Genomic DNA, 17,964 nt, shown 5'->3' with positions numbered 1-17,964 from the left:
CATGAGCTCCAGCTGAAACCTTTGCTGCAACCAACACTTGAAACTTCATGGTTTTACACCTGAATATCACTAGCTGGATTTATTGGACTGTTTATTGAAGAATTAACAATGTAATATTTTAAAACTTCAATACCTATTTTGTGTTGGGAGGAATGTTTTCATTCCTAATAGATAATATAGTCATAAAATCTTCCCTTACTTAGATTGAGATTCAAAATGAATGTGATACATTTCAGGTTAGCCATACTTTTTCAGGAAAAAACATCCCTCGTCTTCATAAGAATACAAGAACATAATAAGCAGTGAATGCAATTTGGTCACTCAAGCCTGCTCTGCCACTCAACAAGGTCATGTTTAATGTAATTGTCACCTTTGCTTCACTTTCCTACCTGCCCTCCGTAACCTTTAACTCACTTTCTGACACAGCCCTGAACATATTAAGGACCTAGTTTGCATTATTTCCTGGGTTGCACAGTTCCAAGGATGAATGACAATCAGAGGAGGAATTCCTCCTCATCGTCATCTTAACTGGCAAACCATGCCAAATTCTAAATTTCTGCATAAGGGGGAAAATTCTATGAGCATCAACACTGTCAAGCACCCTCAGTGCCAGCGAACTTAATTTAAAAATTAAGTGATGCTTGTTATGCTCGATATAAGGTTTTATTTTCCAATTACAGCTTTGTGAACTTTGCAATTCTCTACTATCGAGGGCTGTAGAAGCTCTGTCTGAGTATGTTTATGTGGAGATTGGATAGATTTCTAATTACCACTGGCATACAGGTTTTGGGGATGGAGTAGGTAAAAGACATTGAAGTGTTTGATTAGCCATGATTACTGATGCCAGGTGGACTAAATGGCCCACTTCTATGTTCCTATCTTCATCTCATTCAGCGTAAGGAAGTTGCAAAATTTTCTGCCACGCAAGTAAAAATTAAGTAAATTTTCAACTTGAATACCTGGGTTTTTAGCATCATATGGACAGAATAAAAAGGAAAATTTGTCAGGAGATTACAAATTTACTCTGAAGCCATGCCCTATGATTCCAGGAATTCAGGAGGCATTTTCAGTGATTTTCCAAAATGAAGGATGGCAGATGCAGTGGGTTCTTTGAAGGGATACCACTATTGTCCTCCCAAATTTTCCTTTCTGTATTCTATCGAGGCAAGACTGTACACATTGGAAGTAACATGAAAGCTTATCACACAGAGTGAGACAGCAAGTTGCAGAGATTTCAAAGAATCTGATTGCACCATTTTGCAGAATTGCATTAGATTTATTCATGTGCCTAAAACAACATTTCAAATATCTGTGTAATCATAGCGAATGACTTCAGAGTAAATTTGCAATCATAACATAAACTATTCTGACACGTGGAAGTGCATCTTCAATGTTGGCACGGTTCACTGTTGTATGAAAATGGCATCTCATCATTTATGGTTCAAAGCAATGACACAGTGTTTCAATATATTGATTGGCTATTGAAGGAAGCTTACCGAAAAATTAAAATGACACGGTTGTTTTATGGAAAGTTTAAGGCTAAATCTGTACTGTTAGTTGTTTCTTGTTCTTGTAACATTTGATAAATGTGTAGATTTTACTCTGTTTTGCTTTTCAGTGTACGGAAAAGATGGTAAATTGCACAGCTACTACAATACTGTGATTTAATTTATAATGGTAAATTAGTTAAATATCAAAAGGGCCGAAAAGGCCATGAAAGATGTTTGACTGCCAAATAAAATCAAGACAGTCATCAGAGTCACTATTAGACATTTGTGTTTTCCTGGGAGAAGTGGGCTATAGAATTTCAACTATGGTTGAAGCTCTCGAGAACCTTAAAAGAGTAACAACCTTTTGAGGTATTGATGGGCATGAGCAAAGGCAATCTGGAGAGAAATTCATTGGTTTTTGTCAAGGTTCATCCCGATCAGCTCCGTGATGCAGGACTCTGTTGTCTCCGGTTCGTTCCCTGGGGATTCACACCAAGACAGACATTGACTGTGCCTGGAGGACCATCTAGCAGTGAAAGATACACTTTGGTCTGCCCGAAACTTGCTGGTCTTCCAGTTGAAAGAGTTTATCCCGACTGAAGTATTGCAGACTGGCACATTCCAAGGTACATGACTACGTGTTGAGGGATGCACTAAAGCCCGGGGCAGCTGCCACCAAGGTGCAATGAGGAAAGAGGGTCGTGACCTTCTGCCAAAGCATAATGGGGGTCCATTCAACAACTGGACACTGCTGATGCTTCAGCTAAAAGCCAAGAGGTTAATTGCAAATATAGAGAAGGCGAACGCCAATGTTTATTTTATTCTCTGTAAGTAAAGAGAGCATTGATATGAACTGCTTCATTAACTGTGTATGTACATAAAGATTTCCTTTGAAGAATAATGTGTATATTGCATCAAAAACAAAAATGGTGGACAAATAAATCTTAAGGTGTCCTTTTGGCTCTGTTAGCTCTATTGAGTAGATAGCTATGTGTTGACAGCAAATATCTCACTCTAAATTCTTCTAGTCTAATCTCTTTCTATTACAATGTCCATTTCTTTCTCTCCATTTCAAAGTTTTTGCATTTTTTTTGGGCTATCAGAAAGCTGGTTGATCACTCTTCATATCAACCATTATTCTTTTGGAATTGGTGGGTGATGTTATAGCCAGATGTGCTTCATGCTGCCAACTCACCCCACTGGAACTGATACAGACACATGACACATGACAGCATCCACTGCACCAGTGGCTGTGTTCGTCTGCAGTCAACACAGGACTCGAACCTGGAGCATTCTGCCTCACCAAGGATACCAATTGCTGCAACAACAAAATTTCTCTAGTACTCATGCCATATAGCAGCAAGCATGCTCACAGGAGCTCCGTAACAGCAAATTGATGATGACCTGGCAAAGTCTCAATGAATTCATATCACAACCTTGTCAGGCTCCTTAGTGTAGTATCAGTCTCAGCAATATGGATGTGCTGCTTTATACCAGAATTCACATGGTAGCCTTGTTTCAGTGGGTGGAATTTGCATAGTAATTAGGAGAAGTGGTGCAGACATTTGGGCTGTTCCTGACTACACTCACTAACCTTGCAGAGGAGAGATGATACATACTCTGGATGGGCAGTTACGTGAATAGGCTATTTTTTCTTGAGAATTTTGATGGAGCCTTTATTTGGAGTACGATTGTGATGATCAGCAAATCAAAGGCAGAATATTTATGCTACAATAATTATATGGTGTAATTTTACAGTTCACAATTTTACGTGGGGAAGGAAAGGTCTAGAATGGCCACTGATCCAAATGAGACTCTACACACCTAGCCTTAAGAGGGGGTAAGGGGCAAGCCTGGCAGGTCATTGCTGAGGTTTTGAAAGGAAAGCAGGTGCCAAGTCCCTCAAGAGCTTCCTTTTCACATTGGACACAGTCCCCAGGTTTCTACTGACAGATACTCTGCCATCTCCTGCCTCACTGTTAAGGTCCCCAGAGTCCCAAGACCTTACCACTCCTCCTCATCATGTGACCCCAGCAATTACCTGACCCTGGATTCTAAGACTAGAATGTAGACACTACATAGTCCTTGTCTAGTCCACTGTTGTCATTGGCACTTCCATCACTACAGAGCCATCAGTCAAACAGATTGGCTGCAACCTTTAATGAACCTGACAAAAATGCAAATTTTGGATCTCATGATGCATCATTTACAATTTTTCTTGTTGAACATTTCTCATTTTCTGCAGATTATAATCAGTTGATTTGGAATTGCTAAAAATCTTGAATACAGCTCGACAAAAACAAAAGTTTTAGTTGCATATTCTTTGATTTCTATCAGCCTTCTCAACTTACTGAATTTCATTTTGGCACCCATTTGCAACCTTTCAAAACAACACATTTTCACAACCTCTCACTGTCTCTATTTAAATCTGAATATCCAGTACAATGGTTAAAGTTCTATTTGATTTGTTCTACATATGTTTGCTGTACCTAGAAACTAAAATTGTTTTGAAGGTACGAGTGTTTGCTACATTGTTACTCATTGTATTACTCTTTCATTAAAAATGTGTTCTTGCTTTTGGCAAAAGTGTTAGTCAGCACTAATATTTGTTTTTTTTTCTTGCTAGGTGGTGCACCATACAGGACAAGCTATTCCAGATGGATTGGCTGTTGATTGGATTGGCAAAAATCTATATTGGTGCGACAAAACAAAGCTGACTATTGAAGTCTCAAAACTTAATGGGCTTTATCAGACAGTCCTTGTGAACACAGGATTGAAGATCCCGAAACACCTAGTGATAGATCCTCGCACTGGGTATGAACATAACCATTTATGCTGCTGTTAAAGCTTTCAAAATGTTTTCACAAAGGCTGAGTCACACCTAATCCTGAAACAAAGAAACCTGTGTATGTAAATCAAGGTACAAAATAATACTAACATTTAATAAAAGAAACCTGTAAATTTTGAACCACTGCTTAAGGGTTTCGTGGCAGAGGATTGCTGTCAACATTTCAGTCTCTCAGTGTTTGAGTTAACTGTGAGACTCAGCTATTGTGATGTACAATTCAAAACATCACTTGTGTACTATTTTCCTATAGTTTCCATTTTAAGCTGAAAGGTCAACTTCCTACAGGAATTATCATTCATACTGTTGTTCATATTATGGGAGGCAACCATTGAGTGGTATTATCGCTGGACTGTTAATCTGAAAACCTCGGTAATGTTCTGGGGACCTGGGTTCAAATCCTGCCATGGCATTTTGTGGAATTTGGATTCATTAAGAGTCTCATGATGACTGTGCATCCATTGATGATGATCAGGAAAAAAATCTATCTGGCATCACTAATGCTCTTACTTGATTTGACCTACCGACTCCAGACAATGTGGTTGACTTTTAACCATCCTCTGGCAGTTAGGGATGGGCAAAAGATGCTGACCTAGTCAGAGATGCCCACATCCTGTGAATGAATAAGTTAAAACAAAAGACTATTGATGTAGGTTTACACTGGCAACAAATCTATTCAAATCATTTATTTTGCCTTTTGTTTAAGTACATTGCCCTATTGAGGCCTGCAGCATTGCTATTTTGTTCTAGATCATCATTATATTTTTATCTTCAATCTTGTCACATGTGACAAATTGCATAAAATATACCGTAAGCTTCTGTAGAAATGATGCCAGAAGTAAAAGGTTTCTTTATATGTACCAAAAAACCCAAAGAATTACAGATGCTAGAAAGCTGAAACAAAAACAAAAAATGCTGGAAAATCTCAGGAGGTCTGGCAGCATCTGTGGAGAGAAATCAGTCAACATGTTGGGTGCAGTGATCCTTCTTCAGAATCAGTTTTCTCCACAGATTATCCAGCAATTTCTCAATAGGCAACATCTATGAAAAGATAACAAGGTGTAGAGCTGGATGAACACAGCAGGCCAAGCAGCATCAGAGGAGCAGGAAAGCTGACATTTCGGGCCTAGACCCTTATTTAGAAATGGGCGAGGAGAAGAACTTCACTAACACCTTCCACCCCAACCTTAAGTTCACCTGGACCATCTCCGATACCTCTCTCTCCTTCCTGGACCTCTCTGTTTCCATCTCTGGCAACCACCTAGAAACCGATATCCATTTCAAGCCTACCGACTCCCACAGCTACCTAGAATACACCTCCACTCACCCACCTTCCTGCAAAAATCCCATCCCCTATTCCCAATTCCTTCACCTCCGCCACATCTGCTCCCGAGATGAGGAATTCCACTCCCGGACATCCCAGATGTCCTCGTTTTTCAAGGACCGCAAAATCTCCTCCACATGTCGAAAATGCATTTCCCGCAACTAATCCGTCACACCTCCTCCCTGCAATAACAACCAAAACAGAATCCCCCTCATCCTCACGTACCATCCCACCAACCTCCAGATCCAACGCATCATCCTCCGCCACTTCCGCCATCTACAATCTGACCCCACCACCAAAGACATTTTTCCCTCCCCACCCTTATCTGCCTTCCGGAGGGACCACTCTCTCCGTGACTCCCTTGTCCGCTCCACACTCCCCACCAGCCCCACCACACCCGGCACTTTTCCCTGCAACCGCAGGAAGTGCTACACCTGCCCCCACACCTCCCCCCTCACCCCCATCCCAGGCCCCAAGAAGACCTTCCACATCAAGCAGATGTTCACCTGCACATCTACTAATGTAGTATACTGTATCCGCTGCTCCCTGTCTCTCTCTATTTATCTCAGAATCCCCTTCCCCTCCCCCATTTCTGAAGAAGGGTCTAGACCCGAAACGTCAGCTTTCCTGCTCCTCTGATGCTGCTTGGCCTGCTGTGTTCATTCAGCTCTACAACTTGTTATCTCAGATTCTCCAGCATCGGCAGTACCTATTATCTCCATCTATGAAAAGATAATGCTGGGTTAACATTTGATGCCATATTCTTTGCTGTCGGGGTTAGAACTGCATTGAATGTCATAAGATTCAGACCACAGGTCTGGGCCATTGTTTGTACTTCCTTATTTGTCCTCCTCTCTTACCTGACCTCACTTTAACAGGATATCATTCTATTCTTTTTCTTCTCATGGGCTTGTCTTACTTTCCTTCAAATACATCAAAACTATTTTCCTCAATGATCCTACATGGTAGCAATTCCAAATTCCACCCACTGTCTGGGCAAACATGATTCATGGAATGAAATTGCAAAGTAAACAAGAGTTACCTGACAATGCTGAGTGATTCCAGTATTTTCTGTTCTTATATTTGAATTCAGTTTTAATTTTTTTTTAATAAACATTTTTGAATAGATATTTATATTGGACTGACCATGGCGATTATCCACATATTGGCCGTGTAGGAATGGATGGAACTAATCAAAACATTGTCATAGACACAAAAATCTCAAAGCCAAGTGGTCTCTGTCTGGATTATGTGAATAACAGGCTGTACTGGGCTGATGATGAGCAAGGTTCTATAGAGTTTGCTGACCTGGATGGATCCAAAAGACATAGAGGTAGGTAAGGCTGTTTTTTCTCCCCCATTTTGAATTATTTTGTTCTGTTTATATATTTTAATTCAGCATACCTCATAACAAATAATGAAGCATTATTGTTCTTGAAATTTGCTAATAATAAATTTGGTAAGTTCTCTTCAAATTAAATAACTGATGTTTCGATTTAAATAATCTAGTGAAATTAAAATATTTCTAACTAAATGTATACAATTATTAATTGATTGTCTGAACTATGTGCAATTTTATAAGATGTCAATATGTACAGTAAAATCTTTTACTAATACTATGCGGTCTTCTAAGACAGATTTCATTTTTCAAGATTTGAAGTTTTATTGATCTCAATGTTTTTTTTTGTAACTTCAAACAAGTTTATGCATTATAGCCCTTGTGCTCAACATGTATACACAATTAAAACAATGAATGACTTATCTCAATCATGTCATGTTTGTGCCTGTCACCATTTTAAGTATAGTTTGGGCCATCAATGTGACCTTTAGCCAAGTAGGTGAGGGTCTCAATAGTTTTCAAAAGTTAGTATCTGATGAAGTAATTTAGACCTGAGAATATTTTAACGGCAAGAAACTACATCTGGTGGCATTATCCCCATAGCAGTGGGACTGAAGAAACATCAACCCTAAAGAAGTCTGAAAAACTAATTTACTTTTTACAAGTTAAATTATAAGCTTTGAGTTTCAACAAGAGCCATTGGTTTCCTTCTTTCATCTATGTTCAACTACACTTTCCACCACTTACCTGACAGCTGAGGCTACACTAATTAATTGCATGTGTCTGCTCTACCTATCTGCTGACCTGAAGTAACCGTTACTGGGATTGGATGAAAGTCAGGTCTAGTAAATTAAAATGAAACTCAGAAACAACAATGGCTAACTTCAAAGTGCTGGGTTAAGCTTGACACTTATACTTTCAGCATCACACACAAGGCAGAACTTTCCTATTCACAGTTAAAGTATATCGATGAGTGAGTTTCTTGGTGATCTGTCCACCATGGCCAATAGCAATGTTTTTTTTTCAGGCAATCTTCCCCTCTTCACTTTATTGAGTATGCAACTGGCTTTTGGGCATATTTCTCAGGTACTCACATGGCTGAGGTGTTTGGTGTGCTTGCCACAGCTGAGACATTCTGTTGCACATGCCTTTGGAGCCATATTTCAAGCTAGGAACAACTCAGCACACTGTTGTGCTGGAGTCTAATCACTGAAGACATGGCTCAGAAGAGACAGTTCCAACTTCATAGACAAAGACCTGGAGGTGTTTGTGGATGGGTGTTGCAGAGGAGAAGAAATCCTTTTCCCAGTGGACCACACCATCGGACATAGCCAGGCTAGATATAGATTGCAACATGATATAATGTTGTAAAATGAATAAGGCAAGATATCCAGCAGTGCAGAAAAAAGGCCAATGATCTTCTATGCCCCATAAGGATAAGTGCCACCATCTTGTCTGTGCTTCCTCACTCTCGTAATGCCAGCACTCACTCTAACTCTGCTATTGCAAAGAATTTATGCCAAAGCTCAAAGACTCCATCTCTCACTATTGCATGCGTCTTGTTCAATCAATGGCCCTCACCCATGTCATCCTCCCAAACCAGTAATCTTTCATAAGTTGTTTTTAAATAAGCCTATTGAACGACAACCTGGTATCGTGTGATTTCTGGCCTTGACCACCCAGTCCAACACTGGGACCTCCACATCATAAAATGTTGGCGTAGAAGTAGGCCATTTAGCCCATCGTGTCTGCTCTGGAATTCAATGATTTCATGGGTAATCTGATAATCTTGAACTCCACTTTCATGCCTTTGTCCAAAAACCCTTGCTTCTCTTACTCATTAAAAGTGTCTATCTCAGCTTCAAATATACTCAATCACCCAGCCTCTTTAGTAATCGGTGCTAAAAAAAATCATAGATTCACTGTCCTCCAAGAGAAAAAATCTCTCAATCTCTCTTAAAGTGGGCAGTCCTTCATTCAGATTATGCGCTCTTGTCCTAGATTCGCCTACAAAAGTGATCAATCTCTTAGCATCTACCCTTACAAATCTTACAGGTTCCAATAAGATCACCTGTCATTCTTCTAAGTCTGATGATTGCAGGCCCAATGTAGAAAATCCTTCCATACTTGGAATCAACCTGAGCATCTTTCTTTGGACTACCTTTAATATCAGTATATTTTCTTTCCATAAGGTGATCAAACTGTTTTCAATATTCTAGGTGGGGTCTAAATAGTGTCCTACATAGTTTTATCAAGACTTCTTTGTTTTTACATTCCATTTCATTTGAAATAAAGACAAACAGCCTATTTATCTTTCCTATAACCTGTGATTTATACATGAGAAACCCCCATCCCTCTGTGCTGCAGCTTGCTGCAGTCTTTCTCCATTTAAATCATATTTAGTTCCTCTATTCTTCTTGCCAAAATACCTGAACCCATATTTTTTCACATTTTATTCCATCTGCCAAGATTTTGCACACTCACTTAGCCTGTCTATATCCTTTTGTAGATTCTGTGTCATCCTCACCACGTGGCTTCCCATTGATTTTTGTGGCATTTACAAACTCAGCCAAAGTACTTTCACTTCCCTCGTCCAAATAATAAATGTATATTTTAAATAATTGCCGCCCCACTCTGATCCCTGCTGCACTCTACCAGTTATAGGTTGCCAACCTGAACATGCCTCCTTTATCCCACTCTAACTTCTGTTAGTTAGCCCATTCTCTATCCAAGCTAAAATGCTACCCCCAACGCTATGGGCAACTATCTTATTAAGTAGTCTAATGAGCAATACTTTATCAAATGCCTTTTTGACATCTAAACTTATTACATCAATTGTTTCACATTCATCTATCCTGCTTGTTACCTTCTCAAAACAATTCTCTGAAAATGAGTTCTCCTTCCTGACACTATGCTGACTCTTCTTAGTTCGATTATGTACTTTTAAGTGTTCTGCTGTTACATTCTATTTATTTCTAGTTTTACTTTGAATAGTGATGTGGTGAAGTTCAGGCAATGAGAACAATAAAAAGAAATTTAAAATGAACTGTGTGTTGGATTTTGATTGCCTTATTAAAATGATTATTTTCCAAGAAAATTCCATTTGAGATGACTCACCATATTTTGCTCATGGGTCACTTGCCAGTCCAGCCAAACTGTAGATTTGTCATTTTGGGAGCTACAGAAACAAACCCAGTCTGTACAACTCTACAGTCTTATAGAGCTTGCAGCATATGATCGAATATTTCAGGATAGTTCTACCCAGGATGTCCTAATAGTAACCATACATTCTGGTGTGGAATAAAGGAAGAATTACAAAACTGGTCAGAAAGGCATGGCTATAATCATGAGAATTTTAAGCTACTTTCAGAATTGTAAAGTCAAATGGGCAAAGGTAGCCTAGATTCAGAGTTCATAGAATGTTTTCTGGACAATTTCTTAGAACAGCATAATTCTGGAGCTAACCAGAGATTAGCCTACACTAGATCTGCTATCCTACAAAAAGATAAGATTAATGATCTCATAATGAAGCAGCCCCCTTAGTAGCAGCAACCTCAATATGATTGCATTTTACGTTCAGATTGAGGGAGAGAGGAATAGGTCTGAGTCTCATTTTTGACATTTAAATAAGGGCAATAATGAGATCATGAAATAGAGCTGGTTAAAGTCAGTTGGCAAATTAAGTTAAGGAGAGGCAGGTGAAGACAGTTCAGACAAAGTTCAGTCAATTCCTATGAAGAACAATCGGAAAAGCTAGATTTGTATTTCCTGAAGTTTGGAAGTTTACGAGGTGATTTAATTGAAACATAAAATTCAGACAGGAATAGACAAGGTAGATATGGAGAAATGTTTCCTGTTATGACAGATTCTAGAATTAGAAGTGACTGTTTAAAATTAAGGGGTCACTAATTTAAAACAGAGATTAGGCAATTTCTTTCACTCAGGAATTCATGAGTCTTTGGAACTCTTTTCCTGAAAAGATGATGGAAACAGAGTCCTTGACAATTTGTAAAGCAGGCAAACAGATTCTTGTTAAGCAATGGATTAAAACATTATCAGGGTAGGCAGGAATGTGGATTTCAAGTTATAATCCAATCAGCGTGATCTTATTGAAGAGCAGAGCAGGCTCAAGGGACTGAATAACCTACTCCTGCTCCTGATTTATATGTTCCTATGCATGTTGCACCGTATATTGTTGCTATTTGAAAATGGTACATGTGTTTAGGCTTTTGTATCTTCTGCCTGATGACAGAGGTTGGAAGAGATGCAAAAAATGCTGATCAGATTAAAAAAGATTATAGTTCTGAAGGAGGGAGTACACACAAAAAGACAATATTAGCTCCTCAAACGATGATGAGTCAATTGTGTTTTAACAAAATATTAGGATTTTATCTGACCCAGATTTTCCTCTTGCTTTTTATTGCATAAAAATATCATCCACTTGTGGTGGATAACAGAAATCTTCTCTGTGAAGGCAACAGTTTTGCATATATATAAATATACACTGTGGAGAAAGGTGCAATTGAACACTATTTGCATGAATTTATTATAATTCAAACATGTTAACAAGGTCAGAATAAAATATCTTCTATGTTCTCTAGCACTGTATTGTAAAAACTACTTCTGATTTCGGGCCAACATTTGGTACTGGAATTAAAATATCAGATTTAAAGGCATGCTCAAGGCTTTCTTCCTTGCTGTTGTTACTTGGAATTAAAATTTATTCCTAGGTCAATCATTGATTGCTGTAACATGTTCTGTTTGAAACTAAGACAGTCTTGTGAATTCACTGTTCTCATTAAGGGATTTTCAAGACGCTGACCACAAAGGTTCTGAAAGTCGAAAAAAGATTTTTTAAAAATAGCTGTCTAGACAGAATCATGTTAAATATCTGCCTAGAGATTATCTACGAGGCAGGACAAGCTGAGTGTTTGAATTTTATTGTTGATCAACCTGTTAATTGATAATCAGGCATGTTTAGGCTCAATAGAGCAAATCTGTACCAAGTTTATTAACACCTAGAAAATGTCAGTAGCTGGTAACAGTGAAAGGTTATTCAAAACAGATCAAAAAAGTAAAGGGAAATAAATTATTCATGGATTCTCTCCAGCTGTCATTTTCTTCTAGTTTATTTCTTCATGCGAAATGGGCATTATCGACAAGGCCAACATTTGTTGCCCATTACAAATTGGCCTTGGACTGGATGGCTTGCCAGAGCATTTTATAGAGCCGTTAAGAGTCAACATTAAGGCTGTGGGTCTAGAATCGCATGTAGGCAAGACAAGTAAAGGACATTAGTGAACCAGATGGGGTTTCACAAGTTTGATGATGATTTCGTGGCATCATCACTGAGATTAGCCTTATGTTCCAGAGTGTGGTAATAATTGAATTTAAGTTCCATTAGTTGCTATGGTGTAAAGCCATGTCTTGTAATGGATGCTGGCATTCTGGAGTGAGATAATTTAAGGGACTTTTGCAAGGAGCGTTTGCCTACCTTAGGGAGGGCAAGAGGAAAGTCGGGGGATGGATTTTGAATTATGGGCAGGTAGGGTATGTCCCTGATGGTAATGGAGCACCCAAAAAAGATAGCATCTCCCCCTTCTAAAAACATTTTAAAGATAGTTTGTTCATTACAATGTGGCACCTTCAGAAGAGAGAAAACTAAAGGAAAATAAAATTGTGATTTCATGTTGAAGAATTTCCAAAGATTTTGTTATAAGCAGGCATATTCATTTCCTGTCAAGTGTTAGACCAAGTGAAACTGCAAGATAACAGAGTTTATGCATTGTTCTGTGTTCTTTAAAATGGTAATGAAGAACCATAGGGAGCTGGTATATTGTTACAGCAGCTATTCATAAAAAAATTATGTTTCAGTTGTATCTGATGGTTCATGCAATATTTAATGTTGAGGCTGGCATTCTTCCAATGTAGTACACTAATATATCCATATCCTATTGCAGTTCAGAACCAAGATATCCCACATGTTTTAGCAGTGACATTATTTGAAGACTACATTTACTGGACAGATTGGAAAACTAAGTCGGTCAGCCGTGCTCATAAAACCACAGGTTTAAACAAGATGTCACTAATCAGCTCCTGGCATCAGATAATGGATATCCATGTGTATCATCCTCACAGACAACCAGATGGTAATTCATTGCAGCGTGCTGTATGCTTTCCAAATTTAATGTAAAAATCATTTGTGTAATTGGATGATCTATATAATTATGCCTAGGAAATAATTTTATCTTGTCTTCTTAAGGAAAACATGTTGCATGAGGGAAGTATTATTGTGTCATGCATAAAAATGAAAACTGTAGGTGACTGAAGTCTGCTCAAACTATATGAATTGATGTACAGAGAATATATCACATGCACTGACCCTCATCTTGCTGAGTGAACAGGAGTTTTGTAGAGTTAGCATAAGTGCCTTGAAGCCAACTTTTACCAGTAAAAATTAAACTCTTGATTTTATCTAACTTCATGTGGAATTGCTAACAAGGCCTTTAAAACTTGTTTCAAAACTGTAGATATGTGCACTTGGCATTCACCCACATTCTGCAACAGCCGCCCTTTGTCCAGTGACTCATTTGCCTTTGCTAAGATATGTCAGGATTTCATGAGGTGGTTGACATTCATTTATAGTCTGCAGAAATGACTTCAAGCTCAAAGAGTCACAAGTCATAAATTCTGAGTCATCCACTCATTATTACAACTGCTTCTAACTGCACACAGCTAGTTATTGAGCCTTTAAATGGACAAAATAAAACACAACAATAATATATAGAATTAAACTGACACCATTTGGCTTTTCAAGTCTGCTCCAGCATTCAATGAGATCATGACTGATATGACAATCCTGAACTCCACTTTCCTGCCTTTTTCAAATAACCTTGGATTTCCTTACTGATTTAAAGTCTGCCTATCTCAACCCTGTGTGCCTTGTGTAAGCTCCTGTGAATATATAATGTTATACTTATTCAGAATTACATGTGAGGAAATGCTTTAATTCTGCAGGTTGCTAAAGTACTAGAGGGTCTAAAGACAGACTGTATTGGATTATTTTTAAGGAATAAAAACACAATATGTAACTGATGGGTATTTTCTGTAAACGGCCAGAGAGAAGGAGAAAGGAGTACACATCAGTTAGTAAATTTCAGAGAAGTGTAAAAGTAGCAAGAGCAATATTATGGAACCTCAAGTCCCTGACAAAGATGAAAAAAAGACCAATGACAATCAAGAGCCCCTAAAATGTGTGCAGGCTTTTGAGTGTCCCACTTTTAATTGTTCCAGTGGAAACCATGAAGTCAGCTGCTTATGTCCTATACTTGTGACTTCCCTCCTTAAAGCTCTGCATCTTTCTACCTCCTTTAAAATGTTCCTTAAATACTACCTCATTGATCTACTTTTGGCTCAAATACAATAATATATCCTTAGATGGTTCAACATCAAATTTTTCAGATTGTTGTTCTTGATAAGTATATTTCCAGTCCAATGAGGAACAATTACAATCTTAGAAATGCAGGTCCTTTAAAAGATAAACCAGAATGGTTTCAGTGATAATTGAGAGCAGTGATTCTGATAGGAGATAGCAAGAACTGCAGATGCTGGAGTCAGATACAATAAAATGTGAAGCTGGAGGAACACAGCAGACCTGGCAGCATCAGAGGAACAGGAAAGTTGACGTTTTGGGTTGGGACCCTTCTTCAGAAATGGGGAGGGGTAGGGGGAAGGGAGCTGAGAAATAAATAGAGAGGAGGGGTGGGGCTGAGGAAGGTAGGTGGGATGGTGATAGGTGAGTGCAGGTAGGGAATGGTGGGGATTGCTCAGTGGGATGGGAGGGGCAGATAGGTGGGAGAGAAGATGGACAAGTTGTGTCAGGTCAAGGAGGTGGGGATGAGAGGGAGGGTTGGACGTGGGATGAGGCCTGGGGTGGGAAGATTTAAAAACTGGTGAATTCCCTTAACAGAACTTGTCCTTACCCTGAACAACTTCTTCTTTAACTCCTCCCACTTCCCACAGACGAAGGGGGTGGCCATGGGCACCAGCATGGGCCCAAGTTATGCCTGCCTCTTTGTAGGATATGTGGAACAGGCCTTTTTCCACTGTTACACTGGCACTATCCCACACCTCTTCCTCCGCTACATTGTTGTATTGACGCTGCCTCATGCTCCCACGAGGAGCTTGAACAATTCATCAACTTTACTAACACCTTTCATCCCAACCTCAATTTCACCTGGACCAACTCCAATACCTCCCTCTCCTTCCTGGGCCTCTCCGTCTCCATCTCTGGTGACTGCCTCGAAACTGACGTCTATTTCAAGCTCATCAACTCCCACAGCTACGTGGACTTCACCTCCCCTCACTACCTTCCTGCAAGAATGCGATCCCATACTCCCAATTCCTCCGCCTCTACCACGTCTGCCCCAAGATGGGGTGTTCCACTCCCGAACATCCCAGATGTCCTCCAATTTCAAGGACTGTAACTGCGCCCCCCGCTCCAGTGATCAAAAATGCCCTCAACCGCATCTCTTGTATTTCCCACACTTCTGCACTCACAACCCCTCCCCCAACAAAAATAAAGACAGATTCCCCCTTCTCCTCACATATCACTCCACCAACCTCCACATCCAGCATATCATTCTCTGCCACCTACAATCTGACTCCACAACCAAGAGATATTTCCCTCCCCACCCCTATCTGCCTTTCAAAGGGACTGCTGTCTCCGCAACTCCCTCGTTCCCTCCCCACTAACCCCACCACACCCGGCACCTTTCCCTGCAACTGCAGGAAATGCTGTCCCTGCCCCTACACCTCCCCCCTCACCTCCATTCAAGGCCCAAAACAAACCTTTCATATCTGACAGGGGTTCACCTGTACAACCGTCAACTTGGTCTACTCTATCTGCTGCTCCCGCAATGTGGCCTCCTCTACATCGGTGAGACCAAGCGTAGGCTCGGAGACCGCTTCATAGAGCATCTGTGCTCTGTACATGACAAACGACAACACCTTCCGGTCACCAACCATTTTAACTCCCCCTCCCACGCCCTGGGTGACATGTCCACCCTGAGACCCCACCAGTGTTACAATGACGCCACCCGCAAACTGGAGGAACAACACCTCATATTGCCTCTCGGGAGCCTGTAGCCAGATGGCCTAAATATGGAAACCATTTTAAAAATCTCCCCACCCCCAGCCTTATCCCATTTCCAACCCTCCCTCTCGTCCCCTCCTCCTTGCCCTGACACAATCTGTCCATCTTCTCTCCCACCTATCCGCCCCACCCATCCCCCTGACCAATCCCCACCACTCCCTACCTGCACTCACCTATCACCATCCCACCTACCATTCCCAGCCACACCCCTCCTCTTTCTAGTTATTTCCCAGCTCCCTTCCCCGTCCCCCTCCCCCTTTCTGAAGAAGGTTCCCAACCCGAAACGTCAACTTTCCGGCTCTTCTGATGCTGCCTGGCCTGTGTGTTTCTCCAGCTCCACACTGTGTTATCTCCAATAGGAGTTTGTCCTTAGGACCTCGGTTTTTCTCCAGAACAAGTTTCGCTCCTGGAGAGGGAGGGTATTGAAAAGGGAAAGATAGAAACCAATGTGTAGACTGAAGTACTTTGACAGTAAAACTTAAATGACAGAATGTTTTCTTCTGCCTGATTTAATACATGAATAATGATATATTAAACTAAGGAAGCAGTTCTAAAATCTAGTTCTGAGGAATTAAGTCAGGCAAGTGGAACAGATTTCAGTGGGAGAACATCTGGGTAATCAAGATCACAATAACATTAGTTTTGAAGTAGCAATAGAAAAGGGCATAAGATGATCAAAAATGAAAATCAATGATTGGAAGGCTCCTGATTTCAATTATTTGGGAAGAAAACTAACACAGTGGACTGGAAACAAAAAAAAAGAAATGTTAAAAAAGCAATAAGTAGGCCTTCAAAGTGGAGATTGTTCAGATACAATCCAAAAATTTTACCCCAAGCAGCCTATCTCATCCAAATGCCCTTGATGACAATGGAAGCACATATTAAAATAGCAAAACACAAGGAGGCTTGTAGCAATTGACAGGTGTAGAATATAATTGAACACCAGACAGTATACAAAGTGTGCAGGGGGCTGTTGGGAAAGGATTTAAGAATAAAAACAGCACATAAGGAAAGAATAACAGTCAAACAGTCAAAATAAAAGTCAACCCCAAAATCTGTTATAAACGTATACAATATAAAATTATTGTTAATGTTGGATTCAATTCAGGTCGAAGAAGGATTTTTTTTCTCCTTCTGGAGACAAAGGGCATTTCAAGAACTGAATGAGTGTCTCTTCAAAGGATAAGGATCAGCTAATGTTGCTATAAAGAAGGAAAGGAAAACAATGGAAAGGAAGTGTAAATAAGTCAGCATCAATCAAAATAAAGAAGCCAACCAAATCAGACGGAATGCATCTAAAGTTGATGAGTGAACCAAGTATGGAGCATAGGTTCTGACCCCAATCTTTCTTTCAGTCCTCCTTGGATAAAGAAGATATGCCAGGACCATGGATAACTGACTTATACATTACATTCCTATTCAGAAACAGGAGGATAAACCTGGTAACTAAAGGCCAGCGTGCTGGGAAAACAGCTAGTGGCAATTGTCAAGGACAAACTCAGTTCATGCTTAGTCCAAATAAAAACTATTGAGGGGCAGCCATTACAGGATCTGTTTGCTTTTTGAAAGACACGTCATGTCCAACTAACATGATTAAACAGTTTGGATGAAATATTGAAGCGGACTGGTAAAAATGATGACATACGTGTTGCATGTATGGACTTTGAAAAGATGTAAGAGACAGGAAAACGGAAACAGGTGAATTAAAAAGATATTTCAGAGATAGTAGGGACTGCAGATGCTGGAGAATCTGAGATAACAAAGTGTAGAGCTGGATGAACACAGCAGGCCAAGCAGCATCAGAGGAGCAGG

The 17,964-nt window shown here is 39.9% G+C and overlaps 1 protein-coding gene across 1 annotated transcript in view; it reads left to right on the top strand.

Moving 5' to 3' along the window:
* LOC109911043 (low-density lipoprotein receptor-related protein 1-like) overlaps positions 1-17,964 on the top strand; it is a 1,753,343-nt gene that overhangs the window by 1,541,289 nt on the left and 194,090 nt on the right. Inside the window, exons 60-62 of the mRNA XM_048599379.1 lie at positions 4,117-4,304; positions 6,787-6,992; positions 12,959-13,147. Coding sequence (XP_048455336.1) covers positions 4,117-4,304; positions 6,787-6,992; positions 12,959-13,147 — 583 coding nt within the window. The remainder of the gene's footprint in view (positions 1-4,116; positions 4,305-6,786; positions 6,993-12,958; positions 13,148-17,964) is intronic.

Source organism: Rhincodon typus, chromosome 7, assembly GCF_021869965.1.
Source record: "Rhincodon typus isolate 14 chromosome 7, sRhiTyp1.1, whole genome shotgun sequence".
In the NCBI taxonomy this organism is placed as follows: domain Eukaryota; kingdom Metazoa; phylum Chordata; class Chondrichthyes; order Orectolobiformes; family Rhincodontidae; genus Rhincodon; species Rhincodon typus.
This window is presented reverse-complemented; position numbering and strand designations above follow the sequence as displayed.